The 17151-nt window shown below is 38.1% G+C and overlaps 1 protein-coding gene across 1 annotated transcript in view; it reads right to left on the bottom strand.

Annotated features, from left to right (window-relative positions):
- Nucleotides 1-16897, bottom strand: part of MXRA5 (matrix remodeling associated 5) — a 104980-nt gene extending 88083 nt beyond the window's left edge. The window contains exon 1 of the mRNA XM_031557541.1: nt 16574-16897. Within this exon, the coding sequence (XP_031413401.1) occupies nt 16574-16897 (324 nt within the window). The remainder of the gene's footprint in view (nt 1-16573) is intronic.
- Nucleotides 16898-17151: the final 254 nt, after the last annotated feature.

The following is a 17151-nucleotide window of genomic DNA, read 5'->3' as shown; positions in this document are numbered from 1 at the left end:
ATTGGAGCTGACACTCCAGCGTGCATTTGTGAGCAATTCTTACTTGTCTAACATGTCAGCATCGTCTGCAAACAATTAGGAGGACAGCTTTGGTCTGGAGCTTGGAGTTCACAGCCATCATTACCTAAGGACTGTGTGGTGTTATTTTGGTGAAATCAGCTTCACTCCCTGGTTTAGAAATAGCAGAGAGGTATTTTTCCACAAATTGCTGGAACTACAGATAGCAGACCTGATGACACCTATTACACAGTCTTTTGAGACTGATATAGTAAAGTGTGCCTTTGATTTCCAAATCATAACAGTTTTTTTAAAACTTTCAAATGTCAGTGAAAATAATGTTTTGTTATGATTAATCAAGAGATGTCAGGAGGTATGATGTTACATATATAAATTTTTTTCAAGGAGCTCGTTATACTTCTTTACATCTTCAACAATTCTGAAACATCACTTGATCTTCAAATCTTAATTTGTAGATGGAAGAGTAGTAAACTAATCATACTGTGTTGTTACCTCATAAAACAATTTTATCAGCATGAGACTGCTCTTAGATCACTGCTAGACTTTACAACAAACATGAGGAAGACCAGATGAAAGAGCAACCCCTATAAAAAGTGAGTTATGCAAAAGTCTTATTCACTGCCAATGAAATCTATATTTTTGTGTGCATGTAAAAAGAAAGCAATGATGGAAGGGCCAAGAATGGTATGTAAGGAGTTTCATACATGAATGAAAGATCTATTTCTACCTCTAGAAATAAATGGTTTTATTTTAAAAGAAAAAATACTTTATCTTACACATCTGGTGAGCCAGTGTGTACCTAGAATTAAATATCTGTGTCAGTAGCTTTTATAAGCAAGCACACACTGACAGGCTTGTCTTCTGCTATGCTAGATTTTTCAGAGACAATAATCCTTGTAGATCCTAAACCCTGCCCTAAATGTAGGGCTGAAACAGAAGCACTTCTAATGCATGCAAGACTGAAAATGCATACCATTTGGTTGAAATATCACATATAGATTGCTTGGCTTCATACAATTCCTCTTAGACCATGTGTTACTCCAAGGTAAACTGACTTCAAAAAGATACAGCAGTCATAATAGTTATAGATTAGCATGTCATGTCAAGAGGAATGCATCTGACAGTCTAATTGCCTCACTCCATTTTGAAACCTCTAAGCTGTACACATCACATTGGCTAGAAATTTCTCTAGAAGCCTAGGAGGATTAGCTTTTCCATAGTTTTGTTTATTTTGGAGGGGGAGGAGAATGAGTAGGACTATAAATCTGTCCCTTCCCACCTACCTCATATTGTTTGTTCATGGCCCCATCTGTGCCCCATTAGTTGCAGAGCACCAGGGCTGCAGTCAGCAAAGCATAAGGCATGGTGGAACTCCTTACTGCTTAGCCTCATAACAAATGCTATCAGGGGAAATTAGGTCATAAAATAATTTCCTGAACCTGCACTGTATAAGGAACTGGAAGCAAGCACGTATTTCAAAACAGAGCTTTGTTAGCTCTGTTATGATGAGTTTCATTTCTTTATTTTCCTCCATCTCTTTGATAAATTAGTTTTGAATTCACTATATTTTAAATCTAGTAATGATATCAGGACAATATTATAGCAGTGTTTGTAATTGGGTTTGAAGTGCCTTTTTATTTTCTACAGTCATAAAAATGATCTAATCAGATGTTGGTGTCTTCACCCATATGTGCATTGTATATTTGATCTTATTCAAATTTAGTAGTTGAGTAGAATACTAAAAACCAAATAAACTCCCCAAAATCAGAATAACATAAATACATATTTAAAATTTTAACTCTATTGTAGACCATATTATTGTTCTGATTTGAATCTAATCAACTAAGCTGCATGTTAAAAGCCTGGGGTCAGGTTTTTAAGGAAGGATGTTTTTCTCTGAAATCACAGTCACTATAAGTTGCATCTACATGAAAATCAGTGTCAGCTGTTGTGTAATATCAGATCTTTCATATGTGCCTGCAGTTCTTTTGAGATGCATTTGGGCAAGAGCAGCTCATCTTGCTGAAATCATTGAATCATAAGGTCAGTTGGAAGGAACCATTAGATGTCACAATGAGGTTAGCTATGGCTTTGTCTAATTAAATCTAGAAAATCAGCAGTGTTGGAAATTCTTTAACCTCTTTGGATATTCTCTTCTGAAACTGTAGTGTTCATTCAAAGGAATGAAAATTATTATCCCAATATTTGATTTGGACCACCGAGGCCTCCTGAATCCCTTCTCACAGACGGCTCAGAAGCAAGACCTGAAACAGAAATCAAGTCATCCGATTTTCTGGGTATAGGGACTATGCTGGCACTGTCCATTGAAATCCATTGGAGAAGGACTTGGGGGTCCTGGTAGATGAGAAGCTGGACATGAGCTAGCAGTGTGTGCTTGCAGCCTGGAAGGCCAACTGTGTTCAGGGCTGCATTTAAAATGGGGTGGCCAGAAGGAGAGGGAGGTGATTGTCCCCCTCTACTCAGCTCTTCTGAGGCCCCATCTGGAGTACTGCGTTCAGGCCTGAGGCCTCCCAGTACAGGAAAGACGTGGATCTCTTGGAATGGGTCCAAAGGAGGGCTGGAGCACCTCTCCTATGAGGAAAGGTTGAGGGAACTGGGCTTGTTTAGCTTGGAAAGAGAAGGCTGCAGGGAGACCTCATTGTGACCTTTCAGTACTTGAAGGGAGCATATAAACAGGAGGGGGAACGGCTGTTTACGAGGGTGGATAGCAATAGGACAAGGGGGAATGGTTTTAAATAGACAGGGGAGGTTTAGGTTAGATATTAGGAGGAATTTTTTCACTCAGAGGGTGGTGACACACTGGAACAGGTTGCCCAAGGAGGTTGTGGATGCCCCATCCCTGGCAATGATTCATTGCCTCCAAAATCAGATGAGGTGCTCATGTGAACTTAATCAGAACTTGCATCTGATTGATTGGGTAAGTACCCAGTAAGGCAATTCTTCTGTCAGTATAATATATCAGGAAAATGTCAAGTCTTAATGACATAAACCGTATTAGAGCAAGTATTCCCACCCTTCCCCCCCCTCCAAAAAAAAAAAGATAAAAAGGTTTTATCTGTTTTTCTATTTTTTTTAATGTTCAGTTTTTCAATAAATATGGACTGTTTACCAAAAAAGTGGAACCACTTCAGTCAGTATGTTAATACAACCCTTTTTCCAATTAGGGGAAAAAAACCAACAACAGTATGAACAAAATAAATAAATAAATCCAACACCTTGAACTAGATGATATATTTTGCTACAGTATCAGAGGAAATCATACAGGCAGAAATATGCCATTCTTTAAAGATGACAAAATTTATTTCTTCTTGTTTTTGCTGATATGCATAATGAACACTGAAGAGTTTGAAGACTTGGGGAATGAATGAAACATTTTCACTGTTGTATTGTAATAACCTATTCTGAAATGTAATCTATTATTCAACTGACATTTTTCATAGGTTGCTGTTTAACCATCAGGAAAAAAAGATGAGATAAACATATTTTGAACAAAATGTCGGAGGTAAATAGTATGATCTGGAAATATTCATGCTAGGCATGTGTTGCTAGCTAAAGCTGTAGGAGTTTTAAAAACTTCTCCAGTTACTGCATTTTCAGCAAAGAGACTATAAAGTCTTCCCCATGCTTTTGAATGTAAATCTGGTAATTAAAAATATATTTCTTCCATGGAAGTGCTTTCTGCTCATTTACTTGTGCATCCATATGGTCATCATCATTTTATGGGGAAACAATGGCAGTTGTCACATCGGTAGTGGAATATCCATAACTATGATGGATATTTTGTCCATAAAATCTCTCAGTTCTGAATATTATGTGAAATAGCTGCAGGACAGAACCAGACTGAACTAGTGTGTTATTGTTAATACATCCACTTCCAACGGTCAGGAAGATCTGACCTGAACGTTGTTAAAATGGAATGGAAAACTGAAGTACATTAATATCTATTTATGGCAGTGGAAAAGACTGAAAGCAAGACAAGGTCATTTTGTCCAGAAAAAGAGGAGTGTGAGGAAATAGAACTCAAACGCAAGACAGAAGACTCTGAACAGTCTGTGAAGCTGGCATCTGCTGATAGCTCATAGTGTTGTAAATCAAAAATGTGAAAAGCACTCTACAGTGCTGGCGTAAAAGGAGAGACTAAATCCTTTGCTACACTGAGGTTTTGATCTTATGCAAATTCAGTCTTTGAGTGTTTGAGGATAATTCTTTCCTATAAAATGAGATATAAGAAGGGACAGTGATAATCAGTTTCTCCATAGGAAAGTATATTGATTAACATCTGTGAATATTTTCTTTCGATTACCTGGAAGAACTATATTTCATTCAGTTTGTTTCTCCAGTCTTCCTTTTCTTAAACTCAAACTTTGCACATTCAAATATGATTTTGAAGAAGGCATTGTAAAGGGCAGTTTGTCTTGGCCAAGTTGTGTTTGCAAATGGCATTCAGTTCTTGCATTCATTTCTCATGCTTATCTTGTTAACTATCTGTACTCGGGTATGGGTATGCTGCTTTCCAAATAGTCATGAAGCAGTAGTAATAACGGGCAGTCATGCGCATTTTAGAAAAAGGATAGCATATAGATCACATGCTTGAAGGAACAAGTTCATGTGTGGTCCCTGTCCACTGACAGGAGAGAAAAAGCAAGCACTGGTGTCCAGTGAAAGGGGTGCTGTTGGGATTTAGGGAGCAGCGGCCCTGCAGGGGCATGCAGTGAGAACAAGGAACTTGACACAGGATGGCAGGGAGGAATGAAAGGGTAGGAGCACAATGTTGAAATTATACATACATCAGTTGGTCAAATTAAAACCAGATGTATGCAGTGATCAAGAAATACTTAAATTTTGTTCTCTGTTTCCTTTTTTTCTTTTCCAGATTTCAAGCCAAGAAAAATGGACTATCTCCTGAGTTTGATGTCCAAACTGCATGTAGAATATAATGAAGGGATAATGCTACTCATATCTAAAAGCTCACTTTCATTTAATTCAAATTCCTCATGGTTTTGTTGCAGCAGCACAAGCTCTTCTATTGTAAAGTGTTATTTATCCTCTTGTCTTCTAAGGGCTTTAATCTGCATGGTCACTGTTTTGAAATGGGTCTGTGTCTGGAACCTGTTTTTGCTTTTAGGAAACTCTTCTGTGTATTAGCAGTTGTATGATGAGCAAAGACCAAGTTAATCAATGGAGCCATGTGCTGTGGCAAAAATAGCATCAGGAGCAATGATTTCACTGAGACTTGAAGCAGCCAAAGACTGCCCGGGCACGATGATGATCCTCCTTGCCTTTTCCTCATGCTGGTAGCAGCATGGTTCATTTTACCATGGATTGGGATCTCTAAGCATTCTGCTTTTTAGACATCCAGCTTATCTCTTATCCCAAGCACTACACTGCTGACTAACAAAATAAATTTGATCCTAAGCACTTTTAGCTGTCTTGCAATAACGGTAAAACACTGCTTTTCTGAGTACTTTAGTTAGATTGTTCATGGTTGATTCTCCTGCATCTTGTGAAGGTCTTTCCCTACTACTGGGGTATCCACCTCAGGAGGAGAGGGGTTGCAGTGACATTTCTTGTCCCTCTCTCAGAAGTGAGCAGAACAGGGCTGATGGTGCTGGGCTCTGGCTCTGAGTGATCAGTGATCAGTGCTTCGAGGCACAGCTTGGTGTGGCTGGAATAGCCAGCAAACCACTGCCAGCTCCCTGATGTCTTTCTCCCTTCTCTCCTTTGGTGTCAGGTTTTTCCATTCTCATGGGAGTACATGCCATCAGTTGTCATCTTCCTTCTATTGTGAGTTTCTGCTTAATAAATCAGCTAGGTGTGTATGCACTTGCTTGAAGAAAGAACAAAAGTCCTTCAGGGAAAGGCTTACTCACGGGCTCCCTCCAAACAGGTGCCAAATCTCCGCAGAGTGGACTCACACTTCTACAAAACCTGCTCAAACCATGCAGAACACCTATAGTCTTGCCTTCATTTATTTCTTTTGATTTTACAAGGCCAAATTTTCCAAGACCTGGGAGCACTTTTTGTTTTAACTCATCTTCCTTATGTCTTTAATTGAGTATAGGGTTTAAAATGCCTGTTGTGGAAAATACATTAACGCTAAATTCTACACACAGGAAAAAAAAAAAAGCAAAACCTCAGCAAGTAACATTAGGAAAGATGCACCTGCATAGCCGTCTTCCAGCTGGGCAGAATTAGACAATTTTATTTGCAAGTAATACTTAGAAGTTGAAGAGTTCAACTTGGTTGGAGATTTTCCTTCGGGGTACTTGTAATAGTTCCAGTGCTGCTTTCTTGTTGTTATAGCTGACCTCAAATTGCTAAAGAAAGCAAAGTTCATTTCAGAAAGTTAATTTTACTACAGGAATTTCCTTATAGTTTATTTAGCGTTAGCTTAGGAATGGTATTGGATTTTTGGCTACTTTTCACTACTTTCTTGCAGAATTGTTAAGCTAGCTTTAATACTTGTCATGAAAGCTGCCTTGAGCACACCCACAAAGCACTGAGATTTGCTGTCAGTTGTAGTATCACACACCCTGTGTGAAGCCCTTATGTGTGAGTGGCACAACAGCAGAAATATATCAGCATAGTAAGAGTTCAAAATCTGATAGACAGCTCATAGCACTGAAAAATTCAGGGAAAGGTGTCAATACTTCAAGCTGCAAGCTGTGCATGCAGGAATTAAAAAGCACTTCCCAAGTGTTTAATCTCAGCAAAGGATTGAGCTGTGAGCCACCTTTACTGTGTGTGTCCTCACTGTGTCATCTAAAGTGCACATTAAGGACAGGGATGCTGTCACTCCAGTGGGTCATGTATCAGCTCGTATGCCTGAAGTTCTTCAAAAAAAAAAAAAAGCAACTTAGGGTATTAGATGTGAGGTTTTATTCCAGATGCATGTTTGGAGAAATGTAGGCTTGTTACAATTGTAATCTTAATGCTGGCCAATGGAAAATTTTCCATACACATTGGCTTTTAGAAGAATATGATTTGCAATGGAAATATTACTATAGCAATATTGTTTTACAGCTGACTGGTAATTTTCTAATTCAACGTTATATAGCATAATGGTTGCAATACCATTACCAGTAAATAATTATGTGGAAAGAAAATAGAAAATGTTCCTGTTTCTGTACATGTACCACCAATGATTTTTGGCAGTATCCTCAGTGCACATTATATATCAACACACTGGGGGGAACATTATGAACCTGGAGTAAATAATTTCACCACTTAGTTCCTATTTTTCAAATGTAGCATAAGCAGCTGGAGTTCAGTGTCCAGATGGATTTAGGCAATAGAACAAATATCACAAAAGCAAGCTTTTTGTTTCATCAGAGAACCAAAGGCCTACAGTAAAATGCTTAGGCACTCTATGGAAGAGATAGGAAAATGGATAATAAACAAAAAGAACTCAATAAATTTCTCAGCAAGTAAAACACTTAAGTTGTCTTCAACACTATTCTTCTCTGGTATTGTGTTGGATGACCACAGCTGGCAGCTAAGTTTCAGCCCAGTTGCTTTCAGGATGGGGAAGTGATTTAGAAGGGAAAAAGCAAGAAAAACTCATCAAGATAAAGACCACTTAATAAGAGAAGAAAGAAAAAGCAAGCCAACAAACCAAATCAATCAAGCAAAAACCCATAAGTGATTTAACAGCAGTCCATCCCTCCCTCCAACCAGCTGAACAACAGCTACCTTGGAAGAACTCTTTCCTGCCGCACTCAGTTTTATTGCTGATTGTAATGCTGTATGATATGGAATATCCCTTTAGCCAATTTGGGCCAGCTGTCTTGGCTGTGTCCCCTCCCAACCTCTTATTCACCTCTAGCTGCGGGGACAGAAGGGGAAACAGATAAGACCTTAGAACTGTGCAAGCACTCCTCGGTAATAGATAAAACACTGCTGTGTTACCAAAATTGTTTATTCAGAAATCCAAAACAGAACCATTCATGTTGCTATGAAGAAAGTTAACTCCATCCCAGCCAGAGTCAGTACAGCGCACATTTCCTGTGCTCTTTGATTTCCTCACAGACATCAATCCATTCCTGGAGACCCATGCCATTTCCAAATCAGATCAGAAGTAATTCCTCAAGAGCATTGTATGCCAAGAAGCATCACTGTATTTTGTCTTGTAGCTAATAATCACAGCCTTACTCTAAGATATTGAACATTTTGGTGTAGGCCCCTCCTGTCTAACATCATTCAAATCCACTTCTTCCCTGTACACATCTAATGTCATCACCCACCAGAGTGCACTTTATCACTTTATCCTGGAAGAGAAAGCTGAGGATGCTTTAACTGTCCCATCCTGCAGTTTTCATGCACTGCATAAAAGAACAAAATATTCATAAAGCTAAGGAGGTGAAGGAAGCATAACTCTCTTGGTTAGTGACTGAAAGAGTTATCAATGTCCAGTTGTTGCTGACACTGTATTTAAGGGGATGATGATCATAGCTGCTTGTTTGTACTGAGCCTGGCTATGTTCAGGCTCTCTACCCACAAGCTGGTACTTCTTGTATTGTAATATAGTGAGGTGAAGCTGAAGAGTTTTTGTCTAAAAGCTGTGACAGGTTTAGGGTAACAGAGGATGAGTTATTACCCCTGAACAGAATGGCACAGTATGATTGCAGAGAAACCAACATGAAAACTAACCCAAGTCAAGAGGCAGGGTACACAAGAGAAAGAAAATACTTACTGGATTTAAATCTAAACACTGCTTAGGTGAGTAAGAAGATGAAGCAAGGAAGTCAGTGCAGGTGTTAAGTGTTATGTTTAGTTTGTTCCTTGCATTATCTAAAGCAAAAGTGAGTAGATTTGGAAACCTTGGGAGTCTGCATGTCTGTTTTCTGCAATTACTTTAACTGTGTAGATGAATCATAAAACCCAAGATGTCCCAATAGAGCTCTGGAAAAGGCTTATTTAAACTATTGGTAGTTAAGCCAGAAAGTAGTACTCGTGTGAGGCAGTGGTCGGCAGGTTATTCTACATGAAAAATGTGAGACTTGACAAGCAAGAAAGTCACTTTCTGAGGCAACTTTGGATAAGCTTTTACTTCGTAAGACATCTTTGGATGTCAAACAGAAGCAGAAGTTTGGTTGAGTATTCCAGCAACAATTCAAAATTTAACCTGAGCTAAGCAGGGAGGTTGAGAGGGTGTCAGCATCACGGGCTTGATGGGCTCTGCAGCACTTCAAAATACAATGAAATGCTTCTGAATTTAACCCATTACTGTGAGCAACTTTTAGCTTCATAGAGAAATTTGATATATATATGCACATTTTAGTTACTCTAGCTCTGTTTATGAGAAACATCTGTGTTTATCACTTGGAAGCAAACTCTGCTTTCAGCTATAAACCACAGCAGAACTTTAACTGATCTTCCAAAGGGAAGGGAAAGAATAATTAGTTCTCCCCGACTATGTCGCATCTTCCACAGACTAGTATGCCATCTGCAATTAGCTGAGGAGATCTTCAATTTGTATATACACATATTTAGCATTGGTAAATTGTAATTGAGTATGTGGTGAGAAGGAATAATGAACTTCATTTAACTTTCACTGTAAGAAAATATGATACTTGATCTCCTCTTTGGTCAGTGAAGAGAGAAATGCTCCTTTGCATTATAAATCATCCCCTCTGCATTTGATGCGGATCCTCATAGAGAAGAAATCTGACTTCTGGAGCTCAGTTTATAGCATAGTTAAAAATGCTAATTTAGTTGCAGCTCACTATAAACGCACAGATGTAATTTGCTTCTTCTTAATGTGCCTTCCATAGAACTAATCTCTTTTCCTGACTTGAACATACCCATCTTTTTGCGTTTACCTAAAGAAAAGAGACCAACGAAGAATGTAATTTATTTTATATTGAGGGTTCTGAATTAGAGTAGTGTGAAGACATTAAGAGAAATTAGAAAATTAACTTCTATTTTGGTTTTCTAATTCATCAAAACATGCTACTAAAATCTCCTAAGCTTCTGTGAAGCAAAATGCTGTTGCACTGTACTGTAGTGTATTTTCCTTAGCACTGTTCAGTTTTAGTTTAGAATTAAAATTCAAAACTTTTACAGTAAAAATTAGGCAGACTTTTCACTCTGCACATTTTTGGCAACAATCAGGTTTCAAATTCTACAAATACATATTCTGCTTCTCTGTTTTAGCAAAACAGTTTATACCTTTGTGGCAATTAGCTATCTGAACTAGGCATATTATGCTTGTGAAAAATAAAATAATATCTTAATTTTACTCCATCATCATAATACTAATATGCAAAAAACAGAATTTTCTGTCTTAATTACTCATGAATACGAGCAGAGTTCTGGATATAATGAGACTGCTTTAAACATCGTAAATTCCAGAGGTAATTAATTTGGGGTTCTTTTTCTGGGTCTTACAGTTTTTGAGCACTAGAATTTGTATTTCTAAACCTATTTGTAATTAGGAGAAAGAGAAACGAACTGTTATTTTTTAATGAACATCACAATATGTAGTTGTGTCACTTTAAGGGTCGTTGGCTTTTTAACAGGACCTTCTGAAAACATTTTAGGTCTGATTTAGTTTGGTGTTGAATTTAATGCATGCGAGTTTGTTTAATATAGTAAAATTACAAATGAATTTTTAAAGTTTTGAATGCTAATTACCTTTGAAAACACCATGGATTCTGCAGAACATGAATTTAATGACATGTGGGTTTTGTACATTAAGATATATGCTCACATTCCTAACCTATTAAATTAACCTTTACTGTGCTTTGATTTAAGTACATTTGTTAAGGTGTATTTTGAAATAAGACTTGGATGACCACATCATCATTTACTGGATTATGCTGGATTAGAAATGATTGATTGCTTGGCTTTAGTCAACACTCTTTTTTGCAAGAAGACTGTGGCATAAAACTAGAGTTGACATTGGAAAGATAAGGAAGGAATTTAATATAAACTGTAATCACAGGATGTGGTGAGAAATATGGCTGCCCCAAAATAAAGTTCACATCTGTTCAGGTAATAGAGACTGTGGGAGAGAGAGAGGGAAGAATTCAAGAATCCTTCCTTAGCTACTTTAACTGGAAACTCTGGATCTTGTTTTTGTTGTTAATTCAGGAAGTGCCAATATACAAGGAGTTGTGATAGAACTTTAAACAAGAGGGAATGAGCTTTGAATTTTGTAGTGACATTTGAATGTTCAACGCAGCAAGAAAAAATTTTAAGCACCTTGGGAGCAGAATAACGTAGAATTTAAATTGATTAAATGCTGTGTAGGACAGCTAAGAATGCTGCAAATGTAGTACTTTTGTATTCCAAAGATAATAGTGAAGAACAAAAGAGCTTACCCAAAGCAAGAAATATTACTTGTTTGGAATTTGCAGATTGTACTCTGCTATACTTTTGCACTGTATCTCCTGTAGTGACACTCAGGGATTCTTTTTTCATTTATATTATTGATCAGTCCTGTCCTTCTCTGAAATCTGTAAGACTTCTATTTGTTTTTATATCAGCACTGCTGCATCAAAAACGAGTGGTATTGAGTATTACACTCTCTGAAGGTTCCTTGTATTGTTTTCATTGGATTGGAAGGTTAATTTACTGACATGACTGAAATAGTTTTAAGAATTGCTATTACTTACTTCACAATAGAGATATGAACATATAAACATCCACAGTGGATCAGACTAAAGATGATTTGATTTTTCCTGTTTATACAAGTGATAATAACAGCTGTATAGGAAAGAGTGTACAAATTGGGAATATATAGCAGCACACTTTTCACCTCCACCAGGGATTTCCTGAATTTTGTAGTTATTGGCTCTGAGCAGGTTCTTCTTCCATGAATTTTTTTGATCTGTTCTTCAATTCTTGTAAACTATTAGCAACTCCAACAAATTATTTGCATTAATCATAAGTGTTGGTATGACTTTAACTGCTAGCACAACTCTATTGACTTGTACTTATCTGGAAAAAAGCATCCCAGATGACATAGGGAATTTGGTCTCAGGAGCACATATTAAACAGAAACACATTCAATGTTAATACTGCAATAATATACTTTGTCTTCCAGAGAACTCAGTGATATCATAGACATCTGTGCTCGATCAAGTCAGACGTCTGAGCTGTGAACTGTTCGTGTACAAAGATTGAAAGGCCTCAGAGTTATGACACCAATGCATGGAATTTCATGGATGACTTGTTTATATATATTTTCATTCTCTGAGTGACAGTAAAACAAATAAAGAAAAAAGATGCAGATTGCAAAAAAGATTTGCTTGGTAACAAAACTGTAGCCTCTTTATTAAAAAGATGAGGCAGTCTTAGGGCTGATTTAAGACCCGTAGTAAAGTATGTTGCAAAAGGAATTAAGTGAAGATCTACAATACTGCACTTGACTTTATGAGCATATAAATCTCAAAGATGAAAATGTCATTTCAAAACAGCTATTTACCAGACAGAATACATCTACTCTGCACACAGACTTTGATCTGACTTTGTGGTTTCTCAGGACTCAAATTCAAATGATAATGTTTTTCTGACTATTGGCAGTGAAATGTGAAAGGTTTTGAACACTCAAGTGTTTATTACTGCTGAAAAACAGACCAAACTTCTTTAGTAAGGATATATTCAGGAAAAAAAGTAATGGTCTAAGATCCAGGCAAAATAAACTAGATGAGATTTTTCTCGCTATAGTAAGAATACACTACAAAATACATCTTTTGTGTTATCATTTTTGCTGCAGATTGGCTAATTACCTAGTCACCTTGAATATCAAATTTTGAAATATTCCTCTTATAATATGCCATTTAACACTCATTAGATCCTCAAATTTCTGTGTTTTAGAATGTTTGAAATATAAAGAAAAATTTTTACAGTTTTGTCCAGAAATTAAATAATAATAAACAGTTTGGGAAATCGTTCTGTATCCTTACTTTTCAAACCAGCTTTTTTGCTACTGAAGGAGTGTTCTAGTCAGGGCAGTGTGTGTAGCAGCCCTGTGGTATCAGAGGCAGCTGTGGAGTTTCCACTGAGTCAGGAGCTGTGCAGCCTAACAATCCTGGGAACCGTGGTTTAAACAGAGATGCTTTGGGGGTAATACTTGAAGAAGTAGAGCACTGTGAAGTTTCAGTGGAGGATGATCCCTTCTGGCACTTTTTCACTGTTTCCTTGTCTATATGGTGTATAGATTTGATGCATGGTGGAGGATGGTTTGAAATTGGTGTTATTTAGATATGATATAGGCACACATCTGCAAATGCACATATTGAAAGAGATTTTCAGAGTATTTATCAGCTAAACAGATGCAAATCTTCACAGAGGAGAGGTTTTCTGCAGCTTATTGAAATGTTTTGGTTTGAAATCAAGGTACCAAGCTTACTTAAATGTGTTTGAAAGCCTCACTGGAGACAGCTTTAATTACCTGAATGACCCTGGAAATGTCATCTCTACTCCTGGGAAAGGACCAAAAAAGAAAATAACAGTCTCAGGTGTGGAACCAGCATAACAGGAAGAGCTTTGGAATGGTCAGGCCACAGAGAGCTGAAATTCATGTCAGCTATGGAGGATCCTGAGCATATTCCTTATTGATGTAATTTCCTCTGAATCTGAAGCTGTGAAAGGCACAGTAGCAGCAGTGCCCTTTGAGGTCTTTTATGAACACACAAACACGTCTCCTCCATTAAGTATCAAGTCTTTGGTACTTTGAGACTTTCATACATCTTCCCTCACTGGTGAAGTACTGAACCATGGATTACATATTAAACTACCGAATAAGATGGAACATACTGAGTCTTTGTAGGTTAATCAATTTCTTTTCCAAGCTTACATTATGACAAACCAAAATCAATGAACGCTTTTTCTCCAGAAAACTATCCCTTTGATGCCATTACTTAAGTTGCTGGGACATTTGATGAATGTGATATATATTTATAAGAGGACTGACAACAATGTCTGAGCATCCAGTTTACGTAAGTGAAGTCATGGGTTTGTAAGCCTCATGGCAGCTTGAACAAATATATTAATTCATCCAATAGTGTGCACTATAGGGACCTTAAATGGGAGATTAATGGACAAATCATAATGTATTACTTCCTTCTTTTTTTCTCTTTTTTTTTTAAACATAAAAACGATTCAGTTATATTGGTTCATTCAACATATTTGTATTTCCTTTTTGTGCAATTATTTGGAGATAAAACTAGCCTTTTATAAAGCATTTCAAACATTTCATTTTCAACACTCAGATGTAGAAGCCAGGAATCCCATGCATTTCTTATAATGGTTTCTGTTATAAATCATTACAGAAAATTGTTTGAATTAAATCTTCCAATTCTGAAAACTACTGAAATTTACAGTTACTAACTATGGACTTTTGATCCCATGTCTTACAGGAAAACAATAAATATGTCATATAACTGTCTCCCTTTCCCAGAAAATTCTTTATTCCATCAACTTTGCAGCTTCAAGGATTCGGCTGTGTTTAATAAGCTCATCTAATGTCTAATACCAAGATATAATCACCATTTTCTCTGTAAAATTCCCCAGATCCTCTCTCATCTAGAGCAGTGAAGATAGGGAAACAAGCTTGGACTGTCTTAAGACCTGCATGAGATGCATACTCTAAATGTATCCAGAAAAGGGGATCTGGTCACTGATTTCTCTTTTATTAAGTGATAGCTTTTTTTAATATTTGAGTGTTTACTTCTGACATTAAATGAGCTAAAATTCAAATATATTTCCCCATGTCTCAATCAATGAAATCTGTTTTAATCTTAACTTTGAGAAATAGAAAGATTATTTTCTTGAAATGGTAGAAGACTGCAGAATGTCCTTAAGAGTTTTGCCATGCATTTGATTTTTGGTTTGGAAACTCCTGTAGCCTTTAATTGGCAGGAGTAAGTCTCAAAAAGCCTGCCAAAAATTACTGCACTTTTTTATATGTATATATTTAAAAAGTAGTATTTGGACAGAAGTGTGCAGTGCTGCTAGGTGAGGCAGTTATTTCTATAAGCTTGTGGGCTAGAAAGCTGCTGGGGAGTGTGTTACTCATGTCTGAGCTGGTTCTAGTTACGGGAATAAAGTGCACAAAAATTTTGGGCATAACGGCATCTGGAGCTCACAGAAATGCTGCTGGGGTTTGGCCAACTCAGAAGGAAAAAGAACAGATTTTCCTTAATAATACATAAAAGTTTTCAAGCCATCCCTGCCTGAAAACTTGTGCAACCTGATGAAGAGGTTCAACTTGTATTTGATATTTCCTTCAAAGACACTGATATTGTCACAACTACTTATGCACTTGGAAAAATTACATCTTATATTCAGTCTCCTTTATGTTGTGAATATTCCCAATGAAAATATTGAGACTTAACTGAAGAATAAGGCGAGAGCCAGCTTGAGGAAACTTATCAGAGTACAGGCCCAAACTTCAAGTATGGAGGTACAGTTTGTGTTTGAAACATGGAAACTGGAGAAGCATCCTTAAAAATGTTGCTGAGACTGAGGAAATGAATTAATGTAGGGTATTGATCAAATGTTTTACAAGTATCGTAGTTATCTAAAAACGTTCACTTTTTTTTTACTTGTAGCACATGCTTTTACACACTTTTGTTCTACGCTTCTGCTTTTTAAGATCAGCTTTACAGCCTTATTTGCTACAGACAGAACACATCCAGACTCAGTTCTTTGGTGCTGATCTTGTCAACTGATGTTGCACCTGTACAGGAGAAGAGAACATGATAGCAGAATTTGTTTTATATACTGCCTATGTGTAGCAGTATCAATTAGAGTATCATTTACTGCTTTTCTATTTTTTGGGGATGACCTGTTCTGGGAAAAGTACTGTTCAGTTCAGGAAACCTGCCTTTCAATCCCTACTACTGGCCCTACTACTCTGGCCAAAATCCTGACAAAAACTTATGTCTCCATTGCCTCATACTGTGGGTTGTCATTAACAGCAAAACCATTTTTTCCAATTAGGCCAATGCTTTGTGAGCACATCTCGATTTTATCATTGGCTGTAGATAAATATCTACAAGGCACAGAACAATAAGCAGTCCATTGTTTATTCAGCAGAAATGTATTATCATCCCTATTGCATGTATCAGTGAGGCATCAGAGGGCAGCAGTTTCCATTCTTCGGCCAGAGGAAATTAAAACTGAAATCATATTTATAAATAAAAGTCAGATAAAACCTTTTCTCCCTTCTCCTTTGTTTCCCCCATGGTGTTGAGGGTATGAATATAGGAAAAATTCTGATTTAAATTCCAGCTCCTCAAATTTGGACATGATTGCAGTTCAGTGACACTAAATTTTTGTTCATCATATGCTTTGCACTTGTAGGTCATTCAGTGGTGCTATGACCGTAAACAAAAATCAAACTTATGCCTACGTATCAGTGAATGTGTGGAACTCAGCATAGTTTTCTATAGCTGAGCACAGATTCTGAAAGTTGGGTAAAGAGATAGCATGCTCTGAGAATAAGGCTTGCTTATTGCTTCTGGTAATTTCAAGCAGTTATTCAGTGCTTCAATTCAAGCACACTGAAAATTTTCCCTAATACAAATAAATAATCCCTTTTGATCGCCGAGGTTGCTGCTTCGGAGCTGCCCCAGGCAGAGCTGAGGCGGCTGATCGCGGGGTGCATAGGGGACTCGCTCGGTTTTCCCTCATCCAGGGATTCCCGAGGCATCGGTGCAGCCCGGCACCTCTCGCGAGAGCGGCTCACGTGGCGGGGCGTTGCCAGGGTAGCGGCGGGAGATTTAAACGGGCGCAAACCCGGAAGAGACCCTTTTGATCGCCGAGGTTGCTGCTTCGGAGCTGCCCCAGGCAGAGCTGAGGCGGCTGATCGCGGGGTGCATAGGGGACTCGCTCGGTTTTCCCTCATCCAGGGATTCCCGAGGCATCGGTGCAGCCCGGCACCTCTCGCGAGAGCGGCTCACGTGGCGGGGGCGTTGCCAGGGTAGCGGCGGGAGATTTAAACGGGCGCAAACCCGGAAGAGACCCTTTTGATCGCCGAGGTTGCTGCTTCGGAGCTGCCCCAGGCAGAGCTGAGGCGGCTGATCGCGGGGTGCATAGGGGACTCGCTCGGTTTTCCCTCATCCAGGGATTCCCGAGGCATCGGTGCAGCCCGGCACCTCT

This window comes from Meleagris gallopavo, chromosome 1, assembly GCF_000146605.3.
Source record: "Meleagris gallopavo isolate NT-WF06-2002-E0010 breed Aviagen turkey brand Nicholas breeding stock chromosome 1, Turkey_5.1, whole genome shotgun sequence".
NCBI classification, from domain to species: domain Eukaryota; kingdom Metazoa; phylum Chordata; class Aves; order Galliformes; family Phasianidae; genus Meleagris; species Meleagris gallopavo.
Note: the sequence above shows the minus strand (reverse complement) of the source record. Positions and strands in the feature narration are given on the sequence as shown.